This window comes from Leiobunum rupestre, chromosome 6 (genome assembly GCF_980474605.1).
Source record: "Leiobunum rupestre chromosome 6, qqLeiRupe1.1.hap1, whole genome shotgun sequence".
Classification (NCBI taxonomy): Eukaryota; Metazoa; Arthropoda; class Arachnida; order Opiliones; family Sclerosomatidae; genus Leiobunum; species Leiobunum rupestre.
In genome coordinates, this window is record NC_143389.1 from 44,819,550 (window position 1) to 44,834,017 (window position 14,468).

Here is a 14,468-nt window from a genome sequence, read left to right on the forward strand (position 1 = left end):
TTTGGTAGTAATTTGTGAGTTGGCCAATAATTACTAGGAATCGAATATCACAACTTAATATATGTCGTTTCTTATTTTTATCCGACCAGATTTACGCGTAACTCGAGATGCATGTACGACAATGATTAGCTAAAGCGACCCTTTTTGATACTTTTATTATGAACTTGGTGGTTTTAAAACGCTGCTTAAAACTGTAAGAGATGGATTTGTACGGGGATTCGTTTAAACTCCAAGAAATGATAGATAACGACATGAGATCGGAGATAGACGAATTAATGCCTAGCCAAATCTTTTCGGACGGCGGTCAACAACAAAATTCTCCAACTTTGACCAGTCTCGTGCCAGCCACTTTGACGGAACCCATGGATGCTATGGATACCATAGCCATTGACGCTGATGGTGTAGGTGTCACTTGGATTAACGGAACGCCCTTGTACGGTTTCAACATGGACTTTGACACTATTGGCGGTCTGTTTGTGAACCCTCAAACCGGACTACCCATCTCCCTATCTATGCCAACTGCTCTTAGCCCCATGATCACCTCAACGGGAGGTTCGATCACCTTAAACGAGACCAACGTGACCTTGAACAGTCAAATAATGGGGCAAAATCCCGCCCTGTTCTCCGACGTGGACAACGCCGATAATATAACCTTACACCACTCGTCCCAAATGCCCGTAACCCCGTCGCCCAGTCCTCAAGGAATGACGGTACCCATATATCTGGTGCAAAATATTTCGGGACAGGAGCCACGTATTCAACAAACGCAGCTCGAATCTAACATGGAATCCAACCTAAACAACGGACAAAAAGAAGCCGAAAAACTGTCAGATACCCTTCAAAACCAGTCTCAGCTTCAACATCAAATGGTGGAAAACAAAAAGAAAATCAACGGCAAAGCCAACATTAACAACAAATCCTTTGACATAGTAACGACGTTGAACGAAAACGAAAAGAAATTCCCAAAACCAGCCTATTCCTACAGCTGTCTCATAGCCATGGCTTTAAAGAACAGCAAATCTGGCAGTTTGCCTGTCAACGAAATATACAACTTCATGACGTAAGTTAATTTTCGTACCGGACTTCGTGTCTCCATCGCACCATAAAAATCGATCGAGAGTCAGGTGGTCGTGTAAGGCTAACCCCTTTTATTAAAAAAAAAACCCCGCTATACCGTAGTTCATTCACCACACGCGGCACGATCACAACATTAGGCATATTTTTATTACTTGGTTTTATACTGTTTTTATTTGAGCCTGTTGTCTATTTGAACTTTAATGCTCATGTGTGGGAAGTACAATAATCAAACCTTAACGCCTACTTTTTGAGCATTTAACAATTTTTCGCTAAATTAGTCCAAAACTAAGATGATGAAAAAACATTATAGCCTTATCGTTCTAGATTGTTTAATAAATCAATATCCAAATGCGGGCGTAGGCGCGTCTTTTATAAAAAAAAAAAAATACCCAATTGGTCTGCCGCGGGAGACACAAATAGCGAAATTGCATACCTAAAGTAAAATTTTTATTCGACTATGATGACGTAATAGAGAGGGACTAACTACTTGCTAAAAATATATACACCGATTACAGGCGTATGCATCGCAGTATTGGCTATGGTAATGCTTTAGGTAATCAATCACGTAATCACTTTAGTAGAGTCAAAACTCCAGGCTTGTACATCGACTTCAGGGAGTAATCAGCCCCTCGCGTAATAGGCCGTGGTCTTAGGAAACGGAATCTACTCCCTCCACCCTTCTATATCAATGATCTTCATTTAGAAACGCTTATAGTATAGTTATTGTAAGGCCTTTGACCTCCAATTATCTGGTATTTCCATTCCTTTTTGTATTTAGTAAATATACCTCTAACAATAATGAAGTGTTATTTAGTGAGGCATTTTGCTTGAAAAATATTTAACTTTACCGAGGAAATTGTAATTATAGTCTTAAATTATTTAAGCCGATTTTGGCCGATACCGGTTAAATAAAATATTTTCAGGAAAAAATTAAAAATAAGAAAATTCTCGATTAACTAGCTATTCGCTAAAGTTGTGATAGAAAATATGTATCATGTAAAATGAAAAGAAACACATTAAGATATGCTCTTGCAAACTTTCTTAATGATATATCGGCTGTACCCATATCAGTGCATTCCTATTTGTTATGTCGGTTGAATAAGCAGAAAATATCCCAAAAACCTTCATTATAGTGTACTTCATTGTGACTCTTTATTAATGGAAATAATCATTTTTAGGGAGCATTTCCCATACTTCAAAACAGCTCCAGCTGGATGGAAAGTGCGTACCAGTACAAAAAAAAATAATTTTGCTCCCAGGAAACTAGCGAGTAACTTTTTTTTAATTATTGCAGAATTCTGTCAGACACAACTTATCGCTAAACAAATGCTTTGAGAAAGTAGACAAGCCAGTCCCTATTAACGCTGGAGGAACACGAAAGGGTTGTTTATGGGCTATGAACCCAGCTAAAGTAACTAAAATGGAAGAAGAATTAAGAAAGTGGAGAAGTAGAAATGCTGGTGAAATCCGAAGAAGCATGGCAGACCCTGGTAATGGATTTATTTTATTATTATTGTGGATGATTTATTTTCAATGTAATATTTATATTTCAGAAAAATTGGAAATGTTGGAAAAGGGAGAAATGAAGCCACTTTCAGATCCCACTTTAGATGAAGAAGATGCAGATTCGGATGATGCTCAACAACCAGTTGTCAGTTCAACTGAAGAGGAAATAGAACGGATTAAGAATAAAATAAAGATTGAACCTCCGTCTATTGTGGACAGTAGTGGCATGAATTCTCCAGAAGTGGGTCCCCTTTCACTCGAAAACAGCATTCAACTTGATGATTTAGAGCTACAGGTATGAAGAGGCTTTGAAATTGTTATATAACTTTGTGATTTGTTCGTGTTTGTATAATTGCAAATGTTAATTACATGTTTAATTGAAATGTCTGTTATGTGTTTTAAAGAAGGGGCTTTGGGACGATTTGGACCATGAGCGACTCGAGTTTCTAGGGGATACTTTATCAAACTCGTCACTGTTAAACACCCCAATAGGCAACTCACCCTCTCCCGTTCCAACGTCAAACGCAGTGTCTTTTATACACTGTAATTATGTCTATAGTCCTGTTGAAAATGAAAATGTATCGTCATCAACGTCTATGTTAAGTAATCAAGAAAGCATCGTAACAAGTACAGGACATGCAAGATGAATGCGAGTAATATGAGTATGAGTTAAAAATTGCCTACGCCAAAGACGCACAGCTTCTGAGGAAAAAATGTTTTCAAAAAAGTGATATTTTTTCTAATATCTAGTTAAACGAAGAACACTTTTTAGTACATGTATAAGATATCAAACCGTCCCCTCTTTTCTCTCTCCCCTTTTTTAGAAAAAATTGTAGAAAGTTTGTGCCTTAAGAAGTTTATTTTTTGTAAACTATTGAGGTTTAAAATGTGAAAAAAAAAGCTAGTCACTAAAAATTCATCTATTAATTGACAATCATATTTTACATGATAAACGAAATTGATAAATCAAAGTTTTTAATAAGGCCAATTATCATCATCATTGACTTTTAAAATGTTTCCATTTTTTTTAATGGAAAAAAGTTATATTTTCACACTTTTACCATGAGAGACATCTTTTTATACGCACTAGTCTTTTTTTACATTTCTCGTTTTATATGCTGAAAAGTGTACAAATCTTACGGGGCTTTTATCACATTTTGTAGTTTCACCTTGTTGTTTCATAGTCTTATCGTGGTTTATAGTTACGTATATCTAATAAGATATCACGAGACTAGTTGAGCTAGTTGGTAATAATTGTAATTAGGTTTTCTTAGAAGGGTTCAGTTGAACACCTTGTTACTGGCACTTGTTTGTACCATCTCTCGATAAAACAAAAATATTTATATTTTTTGTTGTAAATTTGTCTAAAAGTCATCTCATATTTATTGCACCGTTCACATCAATAAGTTGCAAACTTGAAACCATTGAATCAGCTAAGCTGTAATACCACTGTCAATACATTCCATATTATGTACTCTGGTGAAAGGCAGTGTTTCCTAGTTGTATTTAAAAGTAATCTTTTAAACATAAATGACCAAACAACTTGTTTGTGTAAACTAGCAAATTTTCACCAAATCACATCATTATATGATCTCAAAACATCATCATTACATGTGTCATAAATTATTTTAAAACTGATTCGAGACTCATTCAATGGTTTTGAGTTTGCTTTGATCGCAACACATTCATTAGGTAATTGCATTTGCAATGTTGTTTAAATAATATTCTTTTAAAAAGGAATTATTTAATTTACTCGTCAATCAATGTGTCTTTTTGTTGTGCAATAAATTGCAAAGAGAAATTTTCTACATCGTTGAGTTTTTAGAGCTTATTGAAAAAATTTGTTTATTGACGAGAGAGTTTTTGCTTTTGGTAAAAGCAGTGCCATTTTGTATCAAAAATGAAAGCATTGTCAATGTGATTTAGAACCTTTAGATAAACAAATTGTATTTTTGCAACGCTAGATTGTACATTGTATTATAGAGGGAAGCTTCATTGTTAAATTGGTGTGAAACAAAAAAAAAGTTAATGGTTGTAATGTTAAATATTTGATCTATTGTAAATAATTTTTTCTAGCATGAAGCATTTTTATAAGGTAATGTAATACACGCAATGAACGGGTTAGGTCAGGATTGAGGGTTGTATCTGTTATATTTTCTAGAATAAGCTTGTAATAACACTGGTAATTTGGAAATATATATTTCAATCAGCAAATAATTTCATTTGGCACAGGGTTTATGATTGTCCCCTTCTAAAGGGGATCCTGTTATTTTTTTAATGTTCAATGTAGGTGATAAGTTATCTCCCAAAATACTTAAAATTAATCTGTGCCTGCAAATAAGGAATAATTTGCATAAAATATGCAGTATTATAAAGCCTTAAAACAAGAAAAATAATTTGTATTTCTACCGGAAAGTTTTTTACTCAGATCATTGTCATATCACCCCCTTTCTCTGAATGTGCTCAATAATTGTTTGGAAATAATATTAAAACCAAAGGGATTTAAGTCAATAAGCAGCATTATCAAACACTGCCAAATATCTTTTGCCAATTTTTATGTTTTTTTTTCCTCTTCATATTTTACTGTAATATTTTTTTATCTTTTAACCAATATTTGATCTCAATTTAATACTTTGATACAAAACTATTGAACCAAGTTACGTTTTTTTTTATGAGCACCATTTTTATAAAATTAATTAGGTACTTAATACAGCTGAAATATTTACGTTAATTCATCTTATTAAATTAAAAATCTATTCTCCATCATGTTCAATATATTTATTGAAATTAATTTTTTGTACAATTTCATGCCAAAAGACAAAAATTCGGCATAATATTAAAAAAAAGCATTCAGAAAACCAGTATAATAATTTAGGAAAGAAATTATTTTACTGTACAATAGTTCGGCAAAAATTTGACTGGGTTCTTATTTTACTATGTATAAAAAACAATCATTTTTTAAAGAATAGAAAATGATTGTACAAAATATAAAATTGTCTTTATTTTTATATTATAAAAACTCAAATCTCACTATTTAAAACTTTTGAAAACTATCACAAAATAATAGGTTATGAACTTTTGTCATCTCACATTCAAAAATTTGTCACTTGTTTTATATTTAAAAAAAATTTTGGTTTCGCGTTAATATTACACAGTATTTAAAAATTTTCTGAAGGGATTTAAAATTCTATGTTGGAAACATTCAAACATTGCGCCTGGTTGCGGGCATCGAAATAAGTAGTATCTGTGTCATCATCCGGTTGAGGAATGAAGGGGGCTGGTTGCTCCAAAAGAGTTTCCCAAGGAATAGTTTCAAATAGTTCAAGCTCTTTTAACGCTGTTAAAAGTTGGGTTATTATCACCATATGTATTTTATATCACTTTTTCAGTTTTTCATTAATAAATACCTTTCGCATCTGGTCTTTTGGACGGATCTGGGGTAAGCAAACTTTGAATGGCTTCTTGGGCATTTGAGCTCAATTCCTCATCACCTTCGGGCCATGGTATATCTAAAATACAAAAGTTTTAATGTTTAGATTTTTACTAAATAGTAGTACTCCTAATTAATTACCCCTGTTTAGAATGTTGCTAAATACAGCATCTGTCGTTTGATCATTAAAAGGAGGAATTCCAGTTAAAAATTCAAATAAGCACACTCCTAAAGCCCACCAGTCAACTTTAGCATCTAAATAAAAGCACTTCCTCATTAAGTTATTACAACGCGGCTTATTTGGGAAAACTATATAAGGTATTAGTTGAACTTGCCATGTTCTTTATGAAGAAGGAGTTCTGGAGCTAAATAATCCGGGGTCCCAAGAATCTTATCATCACTCACTGGTTGTGGCCCCCGTCGAACACTTTTAGGTGTTCTGTATGGTGTGTTTACATGAACTTGAAAGGGTGTTTTTGGAGTATTTCCAATCTGAAGCATAAACCATGTTGCGTAAAGTATTATGTAAGTCCTACAAGTGCAATTTTGTAATTACAGTAATAACTCGGGGATTCCTCCAACGAACTTCTTTCGCATTTGGAAACTCAAATGATTCTTGCGTGCTAGCTATCGTAGAATCCGATGAAAAAACTCCGATAAACCGAGTGACTTTTTTTTCCGGATTCTCTGGACTATTGTAGTTGCGCTCTTTGGTGAATAAAATCTTTTCTTCAATGGGTGAAATAAGTATTTCATTGACCTCAGAAACCGGATGTTCATCGCAGGAAATGTTTATGAAAGGTGACAATGTTCTCATTGGAGAGTTCAACATGTTCTGATCAAAGCAAAGGCCATCGAAGAGACCTGTTAGTCCCGACGTAGCTGCTCTCTTTGTTTCAATGTCATCGGGACTTCCGATAGAGCTAACCCTTTTTCTTTTCAGGGAATTACTAAAATTAGGTTTTCTGAATATATTTTCATCACTGCTATGATTAGATTGCTTTTTTGGCACTGGAGAATCTTCAAACGTGTGGTCAAAACTATATTGCAGTTGTTTTATCTGATGATGGTTTCTGACTGTACTTGGTTGGCAAGAACGGTTCAACAGAGCTGCTCTCATTTGGTCTTCTCCTCTATTCAGGACAGGGGTTGAGGATATCTGGCCGATAGCATCTTCACATGGACTGTAGTTTGAATTCGTTGAAATAAATTCTTCACCGGAACTCCCAGTATGTCCTTCGCTTTTGGTAAAGGAACCATTTAAAGCATCATCTGATGTGCGTAGGTTTTTCATATTTATCTTAAATTCTGATACTCTGTCATTGGCGGAACAGGGTCTTTCTTTATCAAAGTTTAACATCTTAACCAAATCTCCAGGATATTTTGAGGCAAGGTTAAAACGAGGTAAAGTTTTGCTGTGTGTTTCTGATAAGCTTCTAAAGTCCTGCATTTCTCCGTGTAATGATGGTGAACTCTAGAGATATTGCAGTTAAAAAATGGTTTCTTCATAGACTAATAAAATTGATTAACTCACAAAAGCTAAGGAAGATGTTAATGAAAGCAACTGGCCAGGTGTTCTATTTGTTTGGTAAGAGCGACCATCAGATCCTGTAGAAGGGGTACCCAGTACATCCACTAATTGGATCTCTTCATTAATAAATGAAAGAAATTTGAAATTTTCATTACTTTAATCCTGTTTCATAAATTTACTGCTTACGTCTTTGCAAGGTAATTTTTGACAGTCCAAAATCAGTTAGTTTGATATGGCCTGTTGTTGAAATAAGCATATTATCCGGTTTTAAATCTCGATGGATAACACCATGGCTATGCAAGTATTCTAAGGCCAGTGCAGCTTCCGAGGCATAAAAAACTGCCATTGTTTCATCAAAATAACCATAAATATGTAACAATGATTTAACATCTCCACCAATCATATATTCCATAACCTACGACAAAAAATTAATAAAAAGAGTGATTGTGTAGATAGTCTATTATAAGTTCAGGGGGTTGCCTACCAAATAAATGTTTTGTTTTGACTGCATTGAATAGAACAGATTTACAATAAAAGGGCTATGACTGACTGCAAGCACATTCCTTTCCGCTAAAACTAATATCAAAAATACCATTAGACAGAACAAATTAAATTTATCTTGTTCAAAAGTGTCTATCACCTTGATTAACCATATTTTTGTTAATCATATCAGATTTTTTCATCACTTTGATAGCATATATGGATTTGTCATTGTGAAGTTTACGACCCAAAAACACTTTTCTGAAATATAATAAAATCATTAGTATTTTGTTCTTGTGATTATTGCAGGCCAGTTACAAATAATACCCAAATGCTCCACGGCTAATTGGTTTAATAATTTTGAAATCCTGAATACTTGGTAACTTTAAATGGAAAAAAAATATGTATTTAGGTCCGTAACACAGGAGATTCTTCATTTACCTTAATAACGCCTTGTGATTTTGATTCATTCCCTTGTTTTAAATTTGATGGTTCTACGTTTTCTTTACGTGCTTGATTCAATACGCTGTCCATTTTTAACGAAATCTCATAAATGCACGTCTTAATAATGGAAGAGTTTTAAAACAACCACGGAGCAGGTGCTATTCAGAAGATTTAAGATTATTTGAATCTCGTTATCTTTTTTTTTTTCCTAGTATTTGTAGATGCCGCCACCATACTGTTAAAACCTAAATAAAACTCCAGCGTTCAGATGGCGCTACTCTCCAATGAAATTTTTTTACGTGAAAAGTCGGTCTGTTTAAAAGGTGATATCGTACAACCTCTATTTTTTACTATTTTAAGTATTTTAAGTATCTTTTAATGGGATAAGTAATAGTTATCTTTGATCAATTCCGTGAGATATTCCCCTTCTGCATTCCTTTTGAACCCTCTGTTTTATGAAGACGTGTAATTACGCTAATGATAGCGACTACAAAACAAAAATTAATCAAACACTCTATTAATCTTGGATGTTGATTCCCCCCATCGTTTCCAGCTTTAGGGTGTAAGTCAAAATAAATTTTCTTTCCCCCTTTCTCTTGGAACCGTTTCCCAAAATCAATGTAAAAGTTGATCCATTAATATAATAGGCTCGATCTCGTTCCCAAAAGTCGTTTTTATAAGTATCGTTAATGTCAACCTTTTCTGGGCTTATCGTTTTCTTACTGTATGAAAAAGGTGAGATCCCTCAAAACCATATTCCTCGAAACTCGACTATCCCATTTTTAATGACAATTTTATAATCGCCAAAATTGAAATTGGATTGCGAAAAGCATTATTTTGTTACAGTGAGATTATTTGTGTAGCAGGTAAACAAATATTTAGGCGTATTCCTGAAACTTTATCCGTTTCGATACGACACAACAGAACAATATGTCACATAAGCCGTGTTCACACTAGACACTTTGGAACCGTTTTTAAACGGTTTCGAAAGCTAAAATTGAACATTTTCGGTGTCAACTGTATTAATAGCCATACGATAAATACATTCAACAGCAAATTTTACAATTTGTACTTTCGAAATCGTTTTAAAACGGTTCCAAAGTGTCTAGTGTGAACGCGGCTATTGTGTGTCAGTTAGTCGAATTATTTACCGATAGCCATATGTGGAGTGACGTAGAATTTTACGTCATACTAAAATATATGCGCCTCTAGTAGAAAAAGTTAGCAACTGCCCAAAGCCTCTGCACGCCGTCCTGCTCCAACTTGCTCCAAGGGAGTATAAGCAAGCAAGGTTGTACTCTTTTAAGAAGTCTGTGACGTAAGTTGTACCCAAAGCTCTGTTTTGTGACGTAACAGCAACATATGTTTTATTCCTTTCTTTGGTTCATGTTTTTATTTTATTTTATTTTATTTTATTTTATTTTATTTTATTTTATTTTATTTTATAGAAACATCTATTCTGCATTTGCAACATTTTTCAAAAGGTGGCAGTAGTTAAGTTGATAAGAGTCGTTTTGGAGAAGATAGCCGTCCTGGATAATTTTTCATTTGTCTATGGTAACACCAGGTAACACTGACTTTCCCTAGGAAGCGCGCAAACGCTAAAACGCTACCAGATAAATAAACGTAATGGCGACTACTTATATGCAAAGGTGTCAAAATGAACGCCCATGTTAAAAAAAAACAGTAGACGGTAATAGCATTTTCCATTTGACTGCTCGAGATTAGTTCCGAATATGTTCTCGGTGTCATTGATCTCACCCGAATCGAGAACATTGATCGAAAACTCAAGCGTTTTATTCCCGAGCTGAAAAGGACAGAGCGGGTTGGAACACTCAAAAAAACGTCAAAATCGGAGCAGTTCTGAACACGAAAATCGAAAATGAAATGTTGATCGGGACGATCTCGAGCGCTCGAGAGCAGTCTAATGGCAAGCGCTATAGCTAAAATGATCGCTCTAGTATGACATCGTTGTACATGGAAATATAAAGTTTAATAGCTATGCATTTTTTACCCATAGTTAGGAATTAGAGGATCCGAAATGTCCCTGTCGGTAAAACGTGCGGGGGGAGTGTAGAAAAGGCTGTCATTCAAATGTTAGAGAAAGGAAATGATCTAATAGTTATGTGTAACCAGGAAAAGATGTAGAATTCAACATAAATGGCGTTTTGCTTTTGCTTATTTCGAACCTGCTCGCACGGAACAACTACACGTACACATCGTTCTGTTCCTAAAAACGAATTCGCAGTTGTTTCGATTCGCCCAAGTTACCAACTATGTGCAATCCTGCGAGCGATTTCTCCAAAAACCTGCATAATGTTAAAAATATATACAAGAAATGTATAGTATACCAAATGAAGTAATAGATTAAAAAATCGTTAATATTATCAGGGTGACTATTCTTCCTTTATTTTATAATTTTTCCTATATTTCAATGCTTTCCTTAATTTCCTTTAATTTAACATATTTCCTATATTTTCCTTTAATTTAACCTATTTCCTATATTTTCCTTTAATTTAACCTATTTCCTATATTTTCCTTTAATTTAACCTATTTCCTACATTTTCCTTTAATTTAACCTATTTCCTATATTTTCCTTTAATTTAACCTATTTCCTATATTTTCCTTTAATTTAACCTATTTCCTATATTTTCCTTTAATTTAATCTATTTCCTATATTTTCCTTTAATTTGACCTATTTCCTATATTTTCCTATAATTTAACCTATTTCCTATATTTTCCTTTAATTTCACCTATTTCCTATATTTTCCTTTAATTTAACCTATTTCCTATATTTTCCTTTAATTTAACCTATTTCCTATATTTTCCTTTAATTTAACCTATTTCCTATATTTTCCTATATATTTAGATATTTTGTATATCAAACGGTTTTTTCGAATTTCCCGCGTACCTAGTTCGCTTTTTTTATTTAAATTTTCATGTGTTCCTATATTATCAAAGAAAATACTCCTATATTTTCCTATAAATCGACTGTTGAATTTTCTATATTTCTATAAATTTTTGGGGGTTTTTCAGTGGTCACCCTGTATTATAATTACATGAATATTATTTCGGAACTTTACCAATAATCTTCAAAGAAATACAATATTTCAATAGAATTTTGACATGAATGCAATCACTCTTTTTTTAGGGTCTAACTTGTTTTGTGGCAGCAGCTTCTGACAAGGAGACTACCCGAGGTGGTTATCACCGATTTTGTTGAAACTCGGGGGTTAGGTAGACCTTATGGTAGTATGAAAATTGCGAAAGGGAAAAGTTGCAATGGGCTTTTGTTTTCCTATGGCAACCGAAAATGTTTTGACCTCTCCATTTAAAAAAGCATGGGATTTTCTCGGTTACCCAAATTTTGTTAAAATTTAACCAAAATTGAGCAATTTCAATTTTACCCAAAATCCTTGATCAATTTTACCCAAAATAGGTCAAATTCATCTTTTTGGGTATGTTTTGAAAATTTAATTTTTTAAAATTTTTTAAACCGAGAAAATCCCATGCTTTTTTAAATGGAGATTTTTTTGTTTTGAGAGATCAAAAACATTTTCGGTTGCCATGGGAAAACTAAAGCCCATTGCAACTTTTCCCTTTGGCAATTTGCATACTACCATAAGGTCTACCTAACCCTCGAGCTTCAACAAAATCGGTGATAACCACCTCGGGTAGTCTCCTTGTGAGTGGATTGTAAACCAAACTGCGCCAGGTAGATGCATTTCGATGTTTCGTTGCGTGTCTTTTATCTCCTGATTGTAGTGGTCACTATGTAAATTTACTTCAGGTGGTGTATGAGCTTCAACTGTAGAGGGATCGTTTCTTTGACTCAGGTTCTGAGTGATCCGTCTAAAGAAAAAAGGTGATCTAAGTTGGAACATCATAATCCCTCCAATGTTTCAGCGTTATCTCAATATTCTATCTTCACTTACTCAGCTTCGGCAACAAATAATATTGACCCAATTCCGTTGGATATCGCTGAATGATTTCAATTTCCCAAAAATCCGCTGCAAATGTATGCACACCGATATTCACACTGAATTCTATCGGATATTTAAAAAGTACCGCGCATTCCTTGGTAGAGAGAAATGCCCGACCCGTCGGAAAAAACCATACCAATAATAGAAACTCACTCCTATAAATACCTCTGCCAAGGAGTGCGTAGTTAGTTGACGCATAGACAATATACTACCATAAGTAACAAAAAAAAACAATAAGTATGTCAATTAGGAAAAATTATCACCGAACTGATTTTCAGAGCTAATGCGCAATCTAGGTTTACTTCTCAACACAGAGCCTCCTAGTGTCTAAATATGCCTAAGGACGATACCATGCTACTCAGATCAAGTGCGAGTCCAATTCAGAGCTTGGCGAGAATGTCAGTGTCGAAAAAAGGTTCGGTCAGGATATTAGCATTAATTATTGTTATTATGTTACTTATGATACTACCAAGATTGAATTCAGATACCTAAGAATATGCAAAGGCGGTGATTCTAAACCCATCCTAGAATACTTTGTAGTTTCAATTTTTCGTGGCACTCTTTTGAGTAGACGATTGCCATCTGTGGATATGTTTTGTGGTTAAAAAGCAGACCAACTTACGCAACGAAGTATAAAGATAAGATAAAGATAAATAATCCGCTAGGCTAATACCCAAGGCACCACCTTAGGCCTAAGTCATCAAGCGACTTTTAAAGCCATTAATTCAGGTGGCCGGGTTACAATGCGTAGGAGGGTGGTGGCAAGCCCTTCAAGCCACGCAGGCCAACAGCTCCCTACACTAACTATTACCGTTAACCTCTTTAAAGTATGGTACCAAAGGCTAATGCTATACTTCCATATTCTTAGGTATATGAATACGTTATTCACGCTACTCTAGAGTGTCATACTTAATGAATTATGTTACTTATGATGTAACTAAATGTTATTAAAGTGTCCCAATCATTCAAACCGTGCAAGATGTATTAGGAATCGAATATTAGCCTTAAAATCAGAATTGTTTATACGGTACAGCGTCCATGGTATGTTTAAAAATCGCAAAAACAATTATGGCTAAAATAAAAACGAGTAAATTAAAAATGTATATTACGTATTTAAATTTTTTTTACAATTTTTGATACTCCAAGGAATTAATATTGACAGCTATTCCCTTGAAGTACTTTCCAAACTTTAAGTCCTCTTCTACCGTGTTCTGCTTACGGTTTCTTTGTACTTTCCCGAAGTTAACAGCGGTCAAATGTAACATAGTCAATTGTTTTGTTTGAATACCCTCGATAAATGTATAAAATGTCGGATGTCAAGCTCTAAGAATAGAAGCAAATTCCAGATGTTATCCCTCGGCGACTTGTGTCTTTCACTAAAGCGAAGAATAGGCAATCTTCGATTTTCTTTTTAAAACAATGCCAATATTTCCTTGCGATTTTTATAGAACTCCATTTTGTGCATTTTGAAGTAAAAGATATCGTAAAGTGTAGCGCAAATGGCCACAGCTTCATTTTTGGATGATACATTTTGTTCATGTTGAGGCTCGTGTTCGCTAGCTTGATAATAATCAGTGGCGTAAATAGCGGCCCCGCAGACCCCTCGGCGCGGGGGTGGCCCCCGAGAACTAGGGGGCCCCCAAACGTTTATGAGTAAAATCGGTGCTATTTAAAAAGGCCCCGAGTTGTTTTTCGCGGGGGGCCCCCGGAGTTTCTAGTTACGGCACTGCTTGATATGTGCAATAAACAACGCTCAATTTGCAGATTTAGCATTAGAACGAAAGCGGCACTTTCTATTATTGTTCGTCTTCTTTTGAGAAACGAAAGCGGCACTTTCTATTATTGTTCGTCATCTTTTGAGAAACGAAAGTGGCACTTTCTATTATTGTTCGTCTTCTTTTGAGAAACGAAAGCGGCACTTTCTATTATTGTTCGTCATCTTTTGAGAAACGAAAGTGCACTTTCTATTATTGTTCGTCTTCTTTTGAGAAACGAAAACGGCACTCTCTATTATTGT

At 34.6% G+C, this 14,468-nt stretch overlaps 2 protein-coding genes across 3 annotated transcripts; one reads left to right on the forward strand and one right to left on the reverse strand.

The window, feature by feature from the left end:
• The first annotated feature begins 96 nt into the window (after nucleotides 1-96).
• Nucleotides 97-5,673, forward strand: jumu (Forkhead box protein N4 jumeau). Of its 2 annotated transcripts, none has more exons than XM_090179676.1 (5): nucleotides 97-1,060; nucleotides 2,256-2,298; nucleotides 2,372-2,567; nucleotides 2,631-2,878; nucleotides 2,991-5,673. In XM_090179676.1, exons 1-5 carry the CDS (start codon nucleotides 201-203, stop codon nucleotides 3,228-3,230), a joined length of 1,587 nt encoding a protein of 528 aa, XP_090035802.1. In that variant the 5' UTR covers nucleotides 97-200; the 3' UTR covers nucleotides 3,231-5,673. The 2 variants fall into 2 exon arrangements, with proteins under 2 accessions (XP_090035802.1, XP_090035801.1); XM_090179675.1 differs by having other exon boundaries at nucleotides 101-1,060; nucleotides 2,988-5,671.
• On the reverse strand, nucleotides 5,420-8,647 carry gwl (serine/threonine-protein kinase greatwall). The gene is made up of 11 exons (XM_090179673.1): nucleotides 8,466-8,647; nucleotides 8,352-8,407; nucleotides 8,185-8,285; nucleotides 8,029-8,120; nucleotides 7,731-7,959; nucleotides 7,548-7,660; nucleotides 6,570-7,487; nucleotides 6,349-6,505; nucleotides 6,155-6,268; nucleotides 5,991-6,092; nucleotides 5,420-5,920 (listed from the first exon to the last, which is right to left on the reverse strand). The coding sequence occupies exons 1-11, from the start codon at nucleotides 8,556-8,558 to the stop codon at nucleotides 5,763-5,765; spliced, it is 2,133 nt and encodes a 710-aa protein (XP_090035799.1). The 5' UTR covers nucleotides 8,559-8,647; the 3' UTR covers nucleotides 5,420-5,762.
• Between the last annotated feature and the right edge of the window lie 5,821 nt (nucleotides 8,648-14,468).

Excerpts from the sequence above, each read along its gene's own strand:
- jumu (XM_090179675.1), top strand. The coding sequence starts at position 201 with ATGGATTTGTACGGGGATTCGTTTAAACTCCAAGAAATGATAGATAAC. Across the intron at positions 1,061-2,255 it reads GAAATATACAACTTCATGAC|GGAGCATTTCCCATACTTCA; the intron begins GTAAGTTAATTT and ends AATCATTTTTAG. Across the intron at positions 2,299-2,371 it reads CAGCTCCAGCTGGATGGAAA|AATTCTGTCAGACACAACTT; the intron begins GTGCGTACCAGT and ends TAATTATTGCAG.
- gwl (XM_090179673.1), bottom strand. The coding sequence starts at position 8,558 with ATGGACAGCGTATTGAATCAAGCACGTAAAGAAAACGTAGAACCATCA. Across the intron at positions 8,286-8,351 it reads ATTAGCCGTGGAGCATTTGG|AAAAGTGTTTTTGGGTCGTA; the intron begins GTATTATTTGTA and ends ATTATATTTCAG. Across the intron at positions 7,661-7,730 it reads AAAAATTACCTTGCAAAGAC|AGATCCAATTAGTGGATGTA; the intron begins GTAAGCAGTAAA and ends TTATTAATGAAG.